The sequence below is a fragment of the Scaptodrosophila lebanonensis genome, unplaced genomic scaffold, assembly GCF_003285725.1.
Source record: "Scaptodrosophila lebanonensis strain 11010-0011.00,11010-0021.00 unplaced genomic scaffold, SlebRS2 tig00001418-arrow-arrow-pilon, whole genome shotgun sequence".
Taxonomy (NCBI): Eukaryota; Metazoa; Arthropoda; class Insecta; order Diptera; family Drosophilidae; genus Scaptodrosophila; species Scaptodrosophila lebanonensis.
The window spans coordinates 388563-406185 of record NW_022060744.1 but is presented as its reverse complement, the minus strand read 5'-3'; the positions used below and the strand labels follow the sequence as shown (position 1 = coordinate 406185).

Genomic DNA, 17623 nt, shown 5'->3' with positions numbered 1-17623 from the left:
ATGCATACGTTCAGAGGACTGCTCCTTGTGGTCTGCCTGGCGGCTGTGGTCCTGCAAGCAAGCGGTAAGCCCAAGCTCTGTCTTTCCCTCTCCTCCTCTTTATCTTATTTGGCTTCTCCTCTCTCTTCTCTCCTCTCACAGCTAAGCCACAGCAACAAGCTAAGCGCGGCCAGAATTTTCAACTGTTCCGCAATCACGCCGCCAATGATGATGAACTGCCTGCTCAGGGTCGCCTCAGCGCCCAACAGCTGACGGACCTTATGAATGCTCTGAAGGGTACTACTACGACGGTAGCACCTCCACCACCGCCACCACCACCACCGCCACCACCACCACCACCACCGCCGCCACCACCACCACCGCCACCACCACCACCACCGCCACCACCGCCATCACCACCAGCTGGATCAACTCGCGCTGCTCCAGACAACGAAGACGATGACGATGACGAGCTAGGTGATGGGGTTGATGCTCGAGACTTCGATGAAAACGACGATGGCTTTGATAATCAAGACGATGAGTTCCTTGATGATCACGATTTGGAAAAGGCAGAAAACAACGAAGATGACATTGATGATGAATATGATAATGATGGCGATGAAGAGGACGTTGACTACTTTGTGCTTCCCGCTAATGCTAACATCGGTGGCACCCAGCTTGGTGCTCCAAATTCCATGGTGCGACGACCCACAGAGAAGGAATGGCAACAGTTCCAGGTCGAACAGCGCAATCGTCGACGCATACAGAAGCTCCAACGTGAGCACAACAAGCGCGTGCGCGCCTTGATTCGTCGGCAGCTTCGCGCTCGCCAGGATAGTGAAAAGCGCTACCGTCAGTTGCAGCGACGCAGCAAAAGGCGCTTGAGTCGTCGCAGGAACCGGAATCGTGGTCGCAAAGGCCGTAGACGTCGTCGTCGCGGCTCCAAGTCCAGGCGCAGTCGCCGCAGGAACAGGCGTCAAAGCAAACGTAAAGTGCGAAGGCAGCGTCGCCGCGTGCGCAGGATCATGAGGCGTCGCAGACGTCGCGGTGGTCGACGCAACTAGACTCGCTGGCTCATATAGGAACAGGAACTGCAAAGAACTTATGGAATCGAAAAATTTGAAACGTTGACAAAAATTTAACAACTGAATCGGCAGGTGTGCAGAAAGCACCTCTGCATTTAAATAAAATTGCATTTTTTTTACAAAAGAAGTCGCCACGTTTTTTGATTTGCTTATAGCCTAGTTGCTGTTCTGCATTTCTATATAAATATATACTACACCTATACATAATAATTGACATTGACAAATACTGACATTGTCAGTAGCGGGGTTACGAGGTTGTCGCGACTGCCGCTGTTACTGCGCCTGGGTCAACTGCAGACTGTTTTCAAATATATGAATATAATGACTCCGTTAGGGATCAACAAATACCCAATTCAAAGATACATACTCAGGTCAAAATTTTAAATCGTCCACCTGGGACGGCAATCAACTTTGGGTTATATTTTGAAGAGGAAATATATAATTTACGGAATGTATATATTTCTGCAATCCACCATGTTTCATCTTTGAAATTGCATTGAAAATTGTCTAATTTATTATACCGTTTACCTACAATTGGCGTTTGAATAATTAAAGTCAAATTTGACAACCCAAAAATTAATTGGGATTTTTTGAAAGTCTTTTATTATTTTAATGTACTGCTATTATTTACAAAAACTGAAAATTAAGCTTATGGAACTAATTAATTAACTTTTTATACTTATAGTACTTAAAAATCTATTGGCAAAGTCGACCGGATGTGCCCTCTGCAGCCTCCTCCTCATACGCCGTACTAAACACATTGGGACGTCACCAAAATATTCGAAGCCCTGCAGGTATTCCTCCATGACATCTGCGCATGTCCTTTGTATCTTCAGTGGGGATCGAACAGCCATTCGTGTCGTGTGTGACGGGGGTACAGAGAGTGAGCCCCAAATCCGAAGGATACGAGATAAGAACTTTTGAAAACCTGCGCCCTCTGCGAGGTCTATCATCTTACCAGGGGACAAGCACAATCTCTGCATAAACAACCACTTCTGTACTTATCCTTGCTTATCAGCCACATACACCGGCTTAGGATGATGTCCAAAAATAGATTTATTAATTAATTATATAAAATAAGTGTTAGGTAGTAAGAAATTAATTATGACTCTTACTATAAAATATGTAAATACCAATTTAATTGTTATTTTAATTTGCAAACAAATGTGAAATGTGTTGATATATATTCATTAATTCTTTAATTATATAAAATCCGTTTTTAGTAATAAGAAATTGATTATTACTCTTGCCAAAATATTTGTAAGCACAAAATGATATGTTTATAAGCAACAAAAATTGCCTGGTTATGTTTATTGACGTTCCTATTATTTTTGTAAAAGGACCTTACCCTTATTCTTAAAATTGTCACTTACCTTAAGGCAAATATTTTATACAGTTTTTTTTTTAAATTTCAAATAAAAAATTTTTTAAAATGTAACGAACCAACCCTTTTTCATTTTTCCTATTTATTTGCTGCAGGAAGTAGGATCTGAATCCTTTAACTGCAGGCAAACATAAATCAGCAGCAAGTCTAAAAAGTGTCCTTTTTATTTAAATTCATTTTTATCTAGTTGTACCGCTGCAACTTATTTATCTATTTATTTATTTAATAATTAATCGGTTTGGAACCGGCTGGCGTTCAAAAAAAGTGTAGCATATCAAACAGGGGCAGAATTAAATTTTTAATTATTTAAAAAATTCCTCTTGCTGCTGATTTATGTTCTCCTGGTACTTCAGATTTTGGATTTTAGCATTTGTAGCCGATTTGATCAATTTTTCAAAAGCCGCAGCAGCCCTCGGTTTCAGTTTCCAAACTGGCATCTTTGCTACGTACTAGGCGAACAGAAACCAGCAGGAGGATGATTTCTTAAAAAATTTAAAAATAAATGTAAGCCAGGCTTCAAACCATTTTTCAGCCAGACCTCAACCCAATTTGACAGATTGGTTTGAGCCCCAACTGCAAAATGGTGTGGAACCCGACTTACTTAAAAAAATTGTAGCATATTTTTAGGCAGCCCAATTTAATTTTAAATTTAAAAAAAAAATCAACTTCCTGCTGGTTTCTGTTCGCCTGGTACTTCAGATTTTGGATTTTTAGCAATTACAAGTGTTTTGGCCATCGGTCAAACTGATTTTTTTTGTATTTATGCGTCAGCTATATGAGTCCTTCCTAAATCCATCCTCTTCACCCCCCTCACCAACCGCAATAATGAACACATTAAAAATTCATTTTTAGTCATTTTTATTGTCTTTTTTCACAAATTTAATAAATTAATTATTATTGTTATTATTAATGTAAATTAAATACATGGAAAGAACATATTAGAGATAAAAATGACATCATTTTATTATTATTATTATACATTTTTTATTATTAAATTAAATTGAATTGCTTCGTGTTGCTCTTCGTGGCTTAAACTATCGTTTGCCATTCTTATTTTGCTCATTTGGCGAGCTGTCGGAACTTCAAAAAGGACATCCGTCAATATTATCATTATAAATATTACTATCATAACTCATTTCATTATTATGAAAACACATAAATTTTAAAATTATTATTACAATTAATTTTATTAATTCAATCAATTTAATCAATTCCTTCGTTTTGCCCCTCGTGGCTTAAACTTTCGTTTGTCATTCTTATCAAGCCGACTTCTGGTCAGAAAATTGACTATGCCGGCTAATCGCAGGATTGTCCTGTGCGGTTTTTTCCAAAAAATTATTGTCGTGGAATGACAGTACCCCCAACCCATTTTGTACGAGTACATCTATTTTCATTTGCCCATAACCAAACATTGTCTCTTCCTTTTTTTGAGTTATGTCCGAAACTTCTGACCACACACGCCTATGAATCAGAGCATGGCTTGGAGGACCGGCTACAAAAATTTCCTTGGTCTATAAAATAAAATTTGAAATAAATAAGTAAATATCTTATAACAATTTCGAGTATTAACAATTTACAAATTATATATTAAATGTATAACTATAATTCCACTTATTTGATATTAGAATATTTGAATTATTTTTTGTACCGCTTCTACAATTACTGCCTTGAATAATACATACTTGTAGACATCAACATCACAGGAAGGACATGTTTATGTTTGCTTTTTTTCGATAGCCGATGCGTAGGTTTCCTTTCTGTAAAGATGCGATGTGAATTGAAAATAATTTTTGTGTGAATAAGATTTCTGTTTAGAAAGATATTGGAACCGACTTGAGTCGCGTATTTTGAATATTCCGATATAGACGGCATTGAATCGCTTTGGATTGGGAATGCAAAGCACACTTTACAAAAAAAAAACCAACTTGTTACTAAAAAGTTAGATAGTACGGTGTTTGGTTTTAGTGTTTATTGCAATACAAGTAGATGTAATATTTATCCTCAGCCTTAGTTCGTTTTCAAAGTACAATATATATATACATACTTGTATATAATTTTACAGTTGATTTTGGATGAAAATATACGGTATTAACTCTTTCCGCCGGTTATAGTTAAGAGCCCATTCGTGCATTTCTAATTGGGAATTCTGAAATGTGGGATAGCCTGTCCGGCAGCAACCGCTGTAGAATACTTGTACTACACATAAAGTGGATTTTCACTTTTTGTACTTGTATATCGGGTGCCGGGTATGACGAGCAGCTTCTGTTACCTGGAGCGTTTCATGTACTGCGGCGGTGTACCTACTAAGTATATACCTACGAGTATAGTACATAGTAGTATGTGTGTAGAAAGAAAGCCCACTGGCTGCCTGCTGGATGATAAGCATAACGACGATAATGACGATGAAGAAGGTTCGGGAGGGCGCGCGCTCGTTCAAATAGCTGCAAGCGTTTTTCACGCAAATACCAATGGTCACTAGCGAACTGACGAAGGGGCCTTTTCGCCAACAGTTGGCCAACTAGCCAGCGCGAGTAGCCACTGGCTAAGCCGGTAGGTCGGCGTAGAAATTGAATTCCATTCAATTGAATTGAATTGTAGTGAATTGAATATATCTGCGCGAGTGCCGGTGCCAGTGCCAGTGCCAGTGCCAGTGCGAATGCGAGTGCGTGGCAAGTTCTTGTAGGCATGGCCATCACTGTCGATGCTGATTTCTGTGTACATAGCGGCGAAGTACGATTGTGAGTACCTTTGGCCCTCTTTCTTACCCCGTGCACCCTCAACGACATGACGACGCTACCATTTACCGTTGCTAGCTACATATGTACTTTGTTTGCCTGCTGGAAAAGGTATTTGCATTGCCATCAGCAATCGCCGGCGCGGGTATAAAAGGCTTTCATTTTGGGCGATAATCTATCAAACATTGATTTCCAATCGGTGCGAGCACAACAAGCCACACCACACCGAAGCAGGTCCGATTCGATCAGATACCGTTGGGCCAACTGAGAAAAGTTCTCCACTGCTGAGTAGTTTCTTAGCTGCCAACAAATCGTTGCAAACAACATGAAGCTTCAACTCAGTGCCTTGGTCCTTTTGGGCTTTCTGCTGTGCGCCGTGAATGCCGAGAAATCAGCACAATTGAAAGGTAAGGATGAGCCAGCGCCCTTCCAGAGACGCTTTTCTTATTTGATTTCCCACTTTCTAATAGGTCGTCGTTCATCCTACTTCAATGAGCCTACCCTTGCCAAATTTCGGTCCGAAGAGGCTCCGCAATTAGCCGATGCCGCTGCTGTTGATGAAGGTGCGGACACTGAGAAAGCTGGCGTAGCTTCCGCTAGCAGCACTGGCAACAAAGACGCCTCCAGTGGACGCCTCTTCCTCAAAAAGTTCCTGTTGTTTAAAAATATGTTCGGGCAGAGCCAGCAGCCCGTCATACCCATCATTATCACGGGCGCTGGCACAGGCACTGGCACAGCAAGTCCGACGGCCACTATCACATCGACAGGCACCATACCTTCGGCGACTGGTACGATCACAACCTCACCCACCACAACAGCAACATCGGGACGTGAATATGGCGCCGAGCAGGACGACGAGCAGGATAATGGCGAGGAGGAGAGTGAAGGTGCAGCTGGCGCTGCAGAGCTGGTCGATGAACAGACGCTGCAGGCGGCGCTTGCGGCTGGCGCTCAGGAGTACGAAGTGATCACCGACAAGGAGGTGCATGGCACCGGTAGCACCGAGAGCAAGGCCACCCAGCCCTCACGCATCAATTTGCGCCGCAAGGGCAACCGTCGCGGCCAGGTGATCAGTGTGCGCATTCCCCCCCGCTACCGTCGCTACTTCAAGAACGGCCAGAGGGTTATGCTGAACACCAACAGCCGGCCTTACAGGAAGCGCGTGATAAGGAAGCGCGTCCAAAACAATCGCAGGCGCGGTGGAAATAAGAACAAGAAGAACAAAGGCAAGCGCACGCGCATTACGGGAGTCTAAGCGATCAGTTGGCCCACAACACGAACCGGGACGGACACGAAAGGCTGTGCTGAGCTGTCGGTGCAGCTAGCATAAGCCCAATTTTTTTTTTATTTATTTAAAATAATTTAAGCCTAATGTCGCTATTTTTTGCAAACTGAATAAAGCAAACTTTTCAAGAAGTAATCGTGCCTGACCCCCTTGACTCGTCCCGCTTCTGAGTAATGACGCCCACTGGCTGTACTCGTGAGACCAAATTTAATGTATCTTCCAGACCTACTACATATGTCAGGGAAGAACATATGTAGCTATTCGACTTATCGACATCGGATCTCAACTGAATTTAATTGCAGTTCCAATTTTCTAAAACCGCCCCTTAGTGCTCACCTACACTATGAAAGTGTATTTAAGAATTGACTCAAGCATAAATCGAGTATGCAGTTTTGATTCTGGAATCTTTCAGAAATTATAAAACCCATTTTCTGAATGCCAAGATGTAGATCTTATTATTTTGATGGGATACATACGAATCCTAACCCTTTAAATCGATCGATCGAACGAGATTTATAACACAAATATTTCATTTGAAAAATAAGTGAAATATTTTTAAACCCCTTATATTTTTAAACCCCTTATAATGCAGCCCTAAGACGATTTTTAAGAAACCGAGTATGCAGTTTAATTTTATATTCTTCAGAAGTTATAAAAAACAAATTTTGAAAGCGATCGAGAGGGCATATCGAGCTTCATAAATTTGAGAAAAACAACGACGATGCTTTTCCTACTTGAGCCTGCATGTCTTGGGCGTGAGCTTTTGAAAAGCTTTGACCACAAAGCAGCTTTCGATCAGCTGATCGTGCTGGAAAACGCCAAATGAGTGTTGGGCTCTACCAGACAGACCTAAATCAGCTGAGCAATTGGCTCTGATAACTGGCAAGTGGCGTGTTGTCAGTTCACTTGAAAGCTCTCCGGGTGGCAGACAGACAAGCATGGCGAGCGGCATATTAGCGGGCAGGGTTGCGTTTGTAACAGGTAAGTAAACAAATAATACTCTGCACTTTGAACCCGCATTGACATACAGACAACTATCAATTGAAATGGCAGGCGCGGGCTCTGGAATTGGGCGGGCCACATGCCGCTTGCTTGCACGTGACGGCGCCAAAGTTATAGCCGCCGATCGGAATCTTCAGGCAGCCAAAGAGACGGCCAACGAGCTAGGCAATGATCGTGCTGCCGCCCTAGAAGTGGATGTCTCGTCGGCCCAGAGTGTGCAGAGCGCTGTTGGAGATGCCATTGCCAAGTTCCAACAGGCGCCCAGCATTGTTGTCAACTCGGCGGGCATCACTCGCGATGGCTACCTTCTGAAGATGCCTGAGCGCGACTACGACGATGTGTACAGCGTGAATCTGAAGGGCACTTTTCTGGTGACGCAACACTTCGCCAAGGCAATGATCGAGCAACAGCAGCCCAGAGGTAGCATCATCAATCTGTCCAGCATTGTGGCGCGAATGAACAATGTGGGGCAGGCCAATTATGCGGCGACCAAGGCGGGCGTTATCTCTTTCACAGAGGTGGCTTCTAAGGAGTTTGGAAAGTTTGGCATACGTGTCAATTGCATTTTGCCCGGGTATATAGACACGCCCATGGTCGCTGTTGTGCCCGACAAGATCAAGCAGCAGGTGGTGCAGCGTTGTCCCCTCGGTCGTCTCGGCCAACCCGAGGAAATAGCCGAGGTGATTGCGTTCCTCGCCTCCGAAAAGTCGGCCTACGTGAATGGAGCAGCCATCGAAGTGACTGGCGGTCTGAAATGATCGCGAACATATTCCTGATTTGCATAAGGCTTCATGCTGGGAAATTTGCATTTATTTTTTTTTTTTTTTTGTAACCGAATTGAATTTCTTGTTATTTAATTACATTTGTGTTAAATGTTGATCTGTTCCTAAATCTTTTCTTTGTATAATGCGCCATCTGTAGTCGAGCTTGGGCAACTTTTCAATTGATTCAAATAAGAATCAGAATGTGATAAGGTGTTACAGCGCAGGCCCGTTACTCGGCGATCTGAAGAAAGCTTCTGCCGAGTGACATTCTTATTATTACTGTTACTTCCGGTGTGAAATTAATTTTCACAGCGTACTTGTGCAATGACATATGTATACTTGTGTGCAAATTGTTTGCATGTCTGACCACAAATCGTGTGGCACCTTGTACTATCAGTGCAGATTATAGTATTTACTTCGTGCAAATAAATGAAATATTTTTATAATTGAATACGCACATACACACAATAACAGCTATATAGCATATTAGAAGTAAATAGCCCCTGGACCTGCATCCGTCACCATTCACACTTGCAACCACAGTTCTTACACCACAAAGCCTTACACCACACACTTCGACTGCAAAGCCTTTTCGGGCTGTCGTCATATGTGCGTATATGGATGTATTCTCGCACATTTACTTTCTGGCGCAAAGCGAAAAACAAAGCATTTGCTAATCATATGGCCAACAACGCAGCACCCCACCCGCCAAACCTCACCTCTCTGTCCCTCTCTCCCTCTGTATTACCACCAGATTCGACCTCGGCCTTTTCTTCCTTATCAATTAACAACGCAACATACTGCGACCCCCCCTTCATGCTCCTTCCCCAAACAAGCACCAGTCCACCCATCCACAAATTTCAGGCAGGCAGCAACTTGAGCCATAAGCAAAACAAAAAAAAACCCCAACGCTTTTCCAGTAACCCCCCCACCAGCAGCTCCAGCCCTTGAACGGCTTCTAGCCAGACCGGCACCACTCGCCATATCTCATGTTAATGAAATCGTAACTCTTCGTGTCCGTTTTTTATGAGTTTGGGTGTGTGTTTGGATGTGTGCGTGCGAAACGCTCGAGCCGCCAAATTGTTCATAAAAAGATAGCCTGCGCGATGAACGTGCTAGGAGCTCAACAATAACAAAACCAAGTACGTACGTTAACTTCAGGATGCCGAAACTGACAGAAATTCTCTTTAAAATTTACTTTCTATGGTTCCCAGTTGAGCTGCATATATACATACTAATACAAGTTGCCTTTATAAACAATCAGTTTATCTTACGATGTTATTTTCGATGACTGCTCTGAGATATCCGATATGACAGTCCAAGTTATCTTCTGCATTTCTTATAAGAACCTGATTCAGATATCTCCACAAATAATGAATTTATTGCAGTTTATTCAACAAATCCAGCTATAGTTCCTATGATAGATACATGATATAGACATGACATCAGCCGATTTGGCGATATACTAATGGTAGACATTTCAAAAACGTTGAGGGAAATGTGTATCTTCTAAAGATTCCTGACTCCTGATTAAAGGTTCAATTCGTTCCCAAACGGGTTATGAGAACCTCATACTACAATATGTATGATTCAATAAATATAATACAACAGTGCTGGCTATAAAGCTTTAGGTCGAGTACAACAATCTTAAATATTCTTTGCAATTCATTGAGGTGGGATAGGAGCTCTAACATTCTCTAACATATTCGCCAACGCTCAATTAGAATTGTTTAGTTCAGTATTTTACGATTCTATCCCAAAAACACTTTCCACTCTTCTTCTTATCTCAGTGAACAGTTTATGGTCTACTAGAACTGGACAGTTATCAGGAAACTTTAAAAAAATCGAAATTATAGAAGAGTCCTATCTAAAAGCTAAGCTACCGGAGCAGGAGACGCGTCAACTGCACTTTGTATCTATATTTTTTGGGGGCTGCTTGCGCAACTAACTCGTTTTTGCCCCAATCAGGCAGACATTGTAGTGGTGTTCTATACAAAAATCAAACCAGGCTTTCCCCGATTACGAGTATGTATGTACAGCCTTCCAAAAGCCACATTCATAAAAACATCAGTTAAAACTTACGTGTTCACACGGGACTTGTGTGCACATACAAACATTTGTATGCATGTGTGTGTGTGTGGCGGCGCAAAGACAATTGAAGCCGGGGACCGTTTGTAACAAAGGCACTTAATTTAGTTTGATGTCGTGCCATGCGCGACTTTGTTGCCACATCCACAAAATTTCATGTGACCCGTGCGGCAGGCAACAGCAAAAACTCCACACCCCACCCGACACTCGGCCATGAGTGGGTGAGATGGAATCGGGGCCGGAGCGAGGTCGCGGTTCAGGTTGAGGGACTTGCGTTGCTTCATGCGTGACCCTTACGTACTCATTAAGCACTTTCAGGCTGAATGTGTGTATTTCATTCTGGCACACATGGGGAATACTGTCGCGTTGGGGAGAGAGAGAGAGAGAGAGAGCGGGGAGTGCAGTGTGGGGGAAACGTGGAAGGAAGGAATGAGGACGAGAGGGAGCGCATTCGAATTGACTTCGTTGACATATGGCGGGCGCACCTTTTATACCCTGACGGTTGAAAGGATATATTAGGTTTGTGCAGAATAAAGGGTTAAAGGGTATAAAGGAAAGAAGGAAACGTCTCTCCATATTCTTCAGATGAGATGAGCAATGTGAGCTTATTGACGTTATACACAGAGTTTGTGCTGATTGAGGTTTCAAAATGTTGATTGTGGAAATAGGCTCAAAATGTTGATTGATGTTCCAAGTATATGGTCTCAAAAGTATGGATCTCTGGGACTTGATTGATGGAAAAGTTATTGGCTAGTTTCTTGAATGACGTTAGGAACTCTCTCGATTTACGTAAGCAGTACATCGATGTAAGTCTCGGAGCCTAGGTAGGAAACTCTGCAACATTCATTCTGCAAAAAAGCGCAACAATTTCGGTGTTCAATAAAATTATTTTAGATTTTATTTCTATAATAATATAATTCTTTTTGTATATATAAAACATTTCTTCATTGTCTTAATTATTTTAAAAATATCGACAGCTAAAAAAGTAGCCATTTATTCAACTCGTTTGCTAAATGTATTTCGTTTGTTCTGTTCGGTATTAAATCGGCTCAAGCATAAAGAAATTTTGGATTTCGAAAGATATAAACTCTGATGTGGTTTCAAGATGTTATTTATATAATAATCATACTGAATCTACACGATAATACATACATAGTATATCAAAATATAACACTATAAAAAATTAACGAACAAAAAAAATGGCATATCATAGCTAGAGAATGTACATACATGCATACTTAGCCATTACGCTATTAAATACCTTATAGATACACTTAGCGAAACTTAACGTAAATTATATGGTATTTATAAATGATTGTAGTCAAAAAATCGAGTGCATGCTGAGCTGAGATTTGGTGAAAAGTGAAGAGCTAAAGCATTCTTCTTCTAGGCAAGCTTTGTTCTGCAATGGAACGCGAGCGCGTGTGTTTATGTGTTTGTGTGTATGTGGGTGACCACAAGAAAAAGGGTCTGTTGAGCTGGCAGAAGTGGATTTTCTAGTAAATAGTTTGTTCGTTCGGTTGTTTGTTTGCTGGTTTCCTGGCTTGCAAGTGTATTAATGCACACACACATGCTACGAGTATACTTGTATGCGTGCAGCACTGCAACCGCATTTTGATAATATATCATTGACTTAAATGCTACATAAACATTCTTCATTCTTCAGCCCCAATCATAAATAGCTGAGGGCTACACACACGATGAAAGCAGGAGAAGACAACTTAAATACTATCAGGTACTTTGGCATATTTTCTTAAACAACTACAACTCTTCATAAATGTACTTCTAGATGTATGTGTGTGTGTGTGTGTGTGTGTGTCATATGCATGTTTGGATGTGTGTATATAAAATGCTCTCAACATTAAACATTAAAGCAAACGCTGCATATATAAGTTTATATAAATGAATTCGTTTTTGTAGCGTATTTAATTTTCGTTAATATTCTCATTTAAGTATGTCTTTTGTTCTGTTCTGAATCTTATTTGCTTGCATTACTTATCTGTTGAAAACTATTGCCTACTTTTGAGCGCCAGCAAGCAATGGCAAAAAACCATTGCACAGAGAACGACTCATACTCGTATGTTTAGCCACATTTAAGTTTTAATTTGTAATTAATTCCGTGCAACAAATAATGCAAAAAAGACAATTTTGAAATTTATATTTCTCCTTTCCTCCTCCTTTCCTCTAACAGCTAATATTTTTGAAATAAATAATTTTTGTAAGGCGTTTCTTATTACGAAGCAAGGTAAATCTTGTTTTTTCTTTTTTTTTTTGCTTTTGTCCTTTTTGTTTAAATGCGCATTATTTCAGCCTAGTGTAAGGAATTTCTTATTAGTCTAAGCTAGGGCTAGTAAAAAAAATTGTTATCCGTACATGTATTCTTGTAAGTAACTCACTTGCTAAGGCTAAGTTGAGAGACTGTCTCTTGAATTTTGACTATTCGAAAAACAAACAATTATATTACTTAGTAGTTAATGCATAAATACATCACTAGTATTGGACATACTAGTATGTGGCTCTAACTTGCTAAGTATGTATGCGTGTGTCGGGAGACATTGCCTCTCAATTCGTTGCTTACCTTCTAAGATATATCTTTATGTTACACAATTCGAATTTTTGGTTACTGAACATTGGATGGGCTCCAGTTGTTGTTGATTTCCTTTTCATTATCATTTTTATTTTTATTTTGTTAATTTGCTTTCCTTGTTGGCCCTACTCACCAACTGAGCACATCTGTGGGACTTCGGTCACTTGCCGTTTATTGAGATCAGTCTTGTGATGTGGTTGCTGTGGTTGTTGTGTTGACTGTCCCGATATAAGCTCAGACTGGACAAATTTAGACCGCCGTTGGTGGCGGCAACAGCGATGAGTTGGACGTCCGCAAATAGGGGTTGCCATAAATGGCGCTGTAGCGTGGATCCACACTCATTGCCATGGAACTGGGCACCACCACATGCGTGGTGGTTGCTGTGCTCTGATTGCTGCAGCTGCCATTGGGTGAGGAGCTAACCACAGAAGCTGTTGTCGACTGCAGACTAGGAAGACCATTATCCTGGCGTATTTCCCGTGAGCCAATGATGCTGCCCGTAAGGCTGCCGCCGCCGCTGTTTGTTAGAAATGTCATGGGCACACTTTGGACTGGCGGCGGCGGCTGCAGCTGCTGTTGTTGCTGCTGCTGCTGTTGCAACTGCAAATGGTTTTGATGATTGTTCTGCAGTATGGTGGAGCTTCCATTCGATTTGGTCGAGCAAGTAGTCAAATATTGCGGTGGAGGACTGTAATGGGTGCTGTAATCACCATAGGGCACGTATCCTCCCGATATGTCGACCTTGAGATCGCTATAGTTCGATGTACGATCGCCTGGTTCCATTTTACAGGAGACTCCACCATTTTTGGTGATCTGGTGCTCGCTTATGACATCGGCAGGGGGCAGTTTTGTGCGTTTCTTACACTTGAAGTACACGATAATGAGCAAGGTGAGGACGATCAGTATAGTAACAGCCGAAATGCCACCCACAATGGTCATTAGGAGGGGCACACTCTCTGTGGGGCAGGAAAAAAAAAGAAATATGGTGCGGGTCAGAGCGTGTTAGTGTATAGGGAAAGTCCATGTATTTGTATGCAGCATATACAAGTATTATAAGTTACTGCATGTGCCAAATTTTTATTGCACCGTTTGGATTTTAAGTCGGCGATAAACACAGTTTGTTCCATTCGTAAAATGAAAAATTCAATGAGAAGCCATATGCTTTATTGCCCCAAACAATTCAATATTGATAATTGATTTGAAGTGCAATCACGTATACGAGTGCAAGGCGGAGTGAGTAAATGAGTTTGCAAACTTGTAATTGGATCATTGTGGCAAAAAACGCATGTTTATAAAGAAATGTCCTAGGCCAGTTATATACTTACTTTGCGCCTGCAGCTGTATCTCGGCCACATCGTTGCCATAGTCGTTGACGACTGTGCAGTTGTATTTGCCGTAGTGGTAGGCCTGGCTATCGCGTATGATGAGCGTCGACTTCACACCTCCTGGCACAGCGTCCACCAATATCGAATAGTCGTGTCCCGACTCCGAGCTGATTTCATGTCCATTGAACGTCCAGGAGACGTGGCGAGCGCGTGGCACACTGCTGGCAAAGCACTCGATCCGAGCCGTGTCCCCCACCAGTCCGTATTGATAGCGTGCTGATCCGATGCTGGGCGATCCCTTGAGGTACACATACGCATCAGCGGCAATTTCCGCATAGCCGGGCACATTAGCCTTGCAATAGTAACGGCCCGCTGTCTCGTTGCTGACGCTGAATGTGAGATTGGAACTTGTGCCTACAACGCGGTCGCTGGGATGTTGAATCCAAACAATGTCCGGTTGTGGGTTGCTGTCCACTTCGCAGTACAGCGAGACAACGCTACCAATGTCTGCCTCGATGGATTGCGGTCGCTGTTTAAAGCTGGGCGCATCTGTAATGAGATGGTTCGAGATTGTCAAGGGTGCATGATTCGAGATCTACTAAACGACTCATCAGTATTTTGATGGACTAGAATTATATAGTAGGCGTAATTTGAGGAGTATTTTGGTATCTGAAACATCTCCCTACAAAACAGAAAAAAAAATGTCGTAAATATTTTCGAATATTTTTCGGACTTAGGAGAATCTGGATACCACGTTTCGTTACTCTAGCTCTTATATTTTCTGAGATCCTTGCATTAACACGGAGAGACGGACAGTTCTTAATCGACTCGTCTTGTCAATCTGATCAAGAATATACTTGTACTTGTATATACTTTGCGTGCATATCCCTCTGAGTGTTATACTTGTATGTATGTACACTCGCACAAAACTATTATACCCTTTTTTTTTGGGATATAAAAATATGCGTAGGAATATAAAATTGTATCTAACAACAATAAAGAACGCAATTTCGAAACTAATAATATAGAAGTGCATGAAAGTGTTGTACAAGTATTAGGCATAACAACGAACTTTTCAATATTCAATTGTCCACCAAAATGTGGCTGAACATGGACTACCAGGGAATATTTCTAAAATACCACTACAGTTAAGAAGAGTTAGGCCGTGGATCTGGTCATACTTGTATACGTAGGAGATCAGACGACTCCACAACTATTATGATTGGGGATGGACTTGTCAGTTGTTTTGACTTACAGCTTATGTCCAGTGTTTCGCTGTCCTCGCTCTTTCCCACCGAATTTTGTACCTCACACTTGACAATGGCGTCATTGAAGTTGCGCGTCACATTGCGTATGACCTGTTGTTGTTGGAAGAGAGAGGGGGGGAAGAGAAAGAGTTAGTTGGGAGACGGCTTAGCAAGTTACATGCGTGTGTGTGAACATCAGCATCAGTCAGTATGTTCAGCAATAAACTGGTTCTTTGTTGTAATTGCTATGATAAAATGCCCGGCAATATACAACAATTTTATTTTTTCTTTTATCGCTCAGGCTGCTCTAATTATGCGTCTATCTGTAGGAATGCACAGCAGGCTGAGCCAGCTCTGTGGGCTGGGACTGAGGAGTTTGCAGGCTTGCAGTTAGAAGGGAGGTGGGGTAGTGGGGAGGACCCTTACCATTTCAGTTTTTTGACCGCCTATAATTGGCTCCTCGTTGATGTACCAGCGGTAGCGAACATCGCTTGGATTGGCATCCGCACGGCATTCGAGTCGCACCTGCGCATGTTCCACGATCCGATGAATGCCATTGGACATGGCCATAGCTCCTGCGCTGATTCCGACGATACCGCTGCCGCCACCGATGCCGATGACATTCACCTTTACCTTCGGCGCGTACTTCACCTGCAAATATTGTTTAGATAATTTTCGATTACACTATTTATGAGGCCTTTTCGGGATCGAGGTGAGGGTAAGGGTAAGTAGTTCAAGAAACAGCGACAGCTCGAATCTGAGGCCAGGATGTACTGAGTGGCAATTATAGTTCTTGATGCTCCCTTCCCAAACAGAGTCATATTTTATGGAACTGGACATTTAAAACCACTGATTTGGACCCAAGCACGCAATGGCTTACAACTTGAATAGCAAAGCCCATTGGCATACATATACATACTTAGTAATATAGTAGGTGGCGATTTGACTAATTCAAGCCAAGAAAGTTAAGGTGTTCGCGCATATCAGATGCCTCTAGCCCCCATCACCTCTTCAAATTGAAAAACTTTGTTGCGACAACGAAGCTCCAAGCTCATAGATGCATACTATAGAGACTATGTCATTTTTTGTGATGGCAAGTCCCTTGGCTGTCTCATTTTCATGGCTAAGCCCATTCAAAAAACCAACTGACCACTAGCTACGTAGAAACGTGTGTATGTATATATGTATGCTCTGTTCAGCCCACGCTCAAAGCCCTTTAAAGGATGCATAAATATGCTTCCGGCCAGCGCATCACGTAAAATTGATAGTAGGCTCAATGTTGACTACGACGCGTCAGCGCATCATGATAAGGCTGCCGCTGCTGCAGCTGCTCCCTCCTTCCTCCTCCTCCTCTTACTGCTCCTGCGGCCCCTTTTGCAGCAGAGGAGGAGGAAAGAGCAGGAACAGGAGCCGGAGCCAGAGCCAGAGCCGGAGCAGGACGTGAAACGTGTTTCAATGGCCTGACAAGCATTGGCAGCGGCAATTGCCTCGCATCGTGGTCTGCAAACTTGGCAATTTGTGCGCAAAAGTGTAATGGATGGACGATGTGGAGCAGAACTGAAACGGACAGCAACAATGCGGCTGAGTTGGGCTGAATGGGACTGAGTGTTCAATGGGATGGTTAGGAAGGTATACGAGAGTATTGAAGACAGTAGATAGGGGAGAAACGCCTACCTCGACACGTATTTTGGCAGAGCGATAGGTGCGGTCCGCCGTATTCTGCGCCTGGCATGTGAAAATCGTGTTGTGGTGCTCCTTTTTGGGCGTGAGTCGTAGCAGCGATTTCGCCGTGTACCGTCGCTGATCGGGTAACGGTATCACCGTATACTCAATGTTATCCGTTAGAACATTGCCGAGGCCATCAATCCATGTAATCTGTGTGTGTGTGTATGTGTGTGTGTGTGCGTGTGTGCGTGTGCGGAAGAGAGAAACAGATAGTGAGAACAAAGGGTCAGTGGTTGTCAGTAAGCGTATGCATGTGGCCAACAAATGCGCCAAATATGCGCAGCTTGAAAGCACACAAAGCACCATCAGAGTGGACAGCGCCGACGTTCAGGCAGATGGGGCGGATGGGCCGGATGAGGCAGGGGAGGATGTGGATCTGGATGCAGTGATGCATTTGGGGCGGTCATTTGGTCAGCT

General features: G+C 42.6%; 3 protein-coding genes and 1 pseudogene across 4 annotated transcripts in view; 3 read left to right on the top strand and 1 right to left on the bottom strand.

The window, feature by feature from the left end:
* LOC115633370 lies at positions 1 to 1043 on the top strand (annotated as a pseudogene).
* Positions 1044 to 5508: 4465 nt separating this feature from the next.
* Positions 5509 to 6438, top strand: LOC115633369. Its single transcript, XM_030530814.1, has 2 exons — positions 5509 to 5590; positions 5654 to 6438. The coding sequence occupies exons 1-2, from the start codon at positions 5509 to 5511 to the stop codon at positions 6436 to 6438; spliced, it is 867 nt and encodes a 288-aa protein (XP_030386674.1).
* Positions 6439 to 7384: 946 nt separating this feature from the next.
* Positions 7385 to 8361, top strand: LOC115633291 (estradiol 17-beta-dehydrogenase 8). The gene is made up of 2 exons (XM_030530703.1): positions 7385 to 7449; positions 7522 to 8361. The coding sequence occupies exons 1-2, from the start codon at positions 7407 to 7409 to the stop codon at positions 8226 to 8228; spliced, it is 750 nt and encodes a 249-aa protein (XP_030386563.1). The 5' UTR covers positions 7385 to 7406; the 3' UTR covers positions 8229 to 8361.
* Positions 8362 to 11050: 2689 nt separating this feature from the next.
* LOC115633257 (irregular chiasm C-roughest protein) overlaps positions 11051 to 17623 on the bottom strand; it is a 31208-nt gene continuing 24635 nt past the window's right edge. The window contains exons 4-9 of one of the 2 annotated variants that reach the window (XR_003996331.1): positions 17156 to 17356; positions 15908 to 16132; positions 15490 to 15592; positions 14235 to 14783; positions 12901 to 13865; positions 11051 to 11170 (exon numbers count right to left, since the gene is read on the bottom strand). Coding sequence is in view for 1 of the 2 variants with exons in the window: in XM_030530661.1 (XP_030386521.1) it covers positions 13159 to 13865; positions 14235 to 14783; positions 15490 to 15592; positions 15908 to 16132; positions 17156 to 17356 (1785 nt within the window). In the remaining variant the exon portion in view is untranslated. Of the gene's footprint in view, positions 11171 to 11543; positions 13866 to 14234; positions 14784 to 15489; positions 15593 to 15907; positions 16133 to 17155; positions 17357 to 17623 lie in introns of those variants that run through there. The other variant, XM_030530661.1, reaches the window with a different exon arrangement.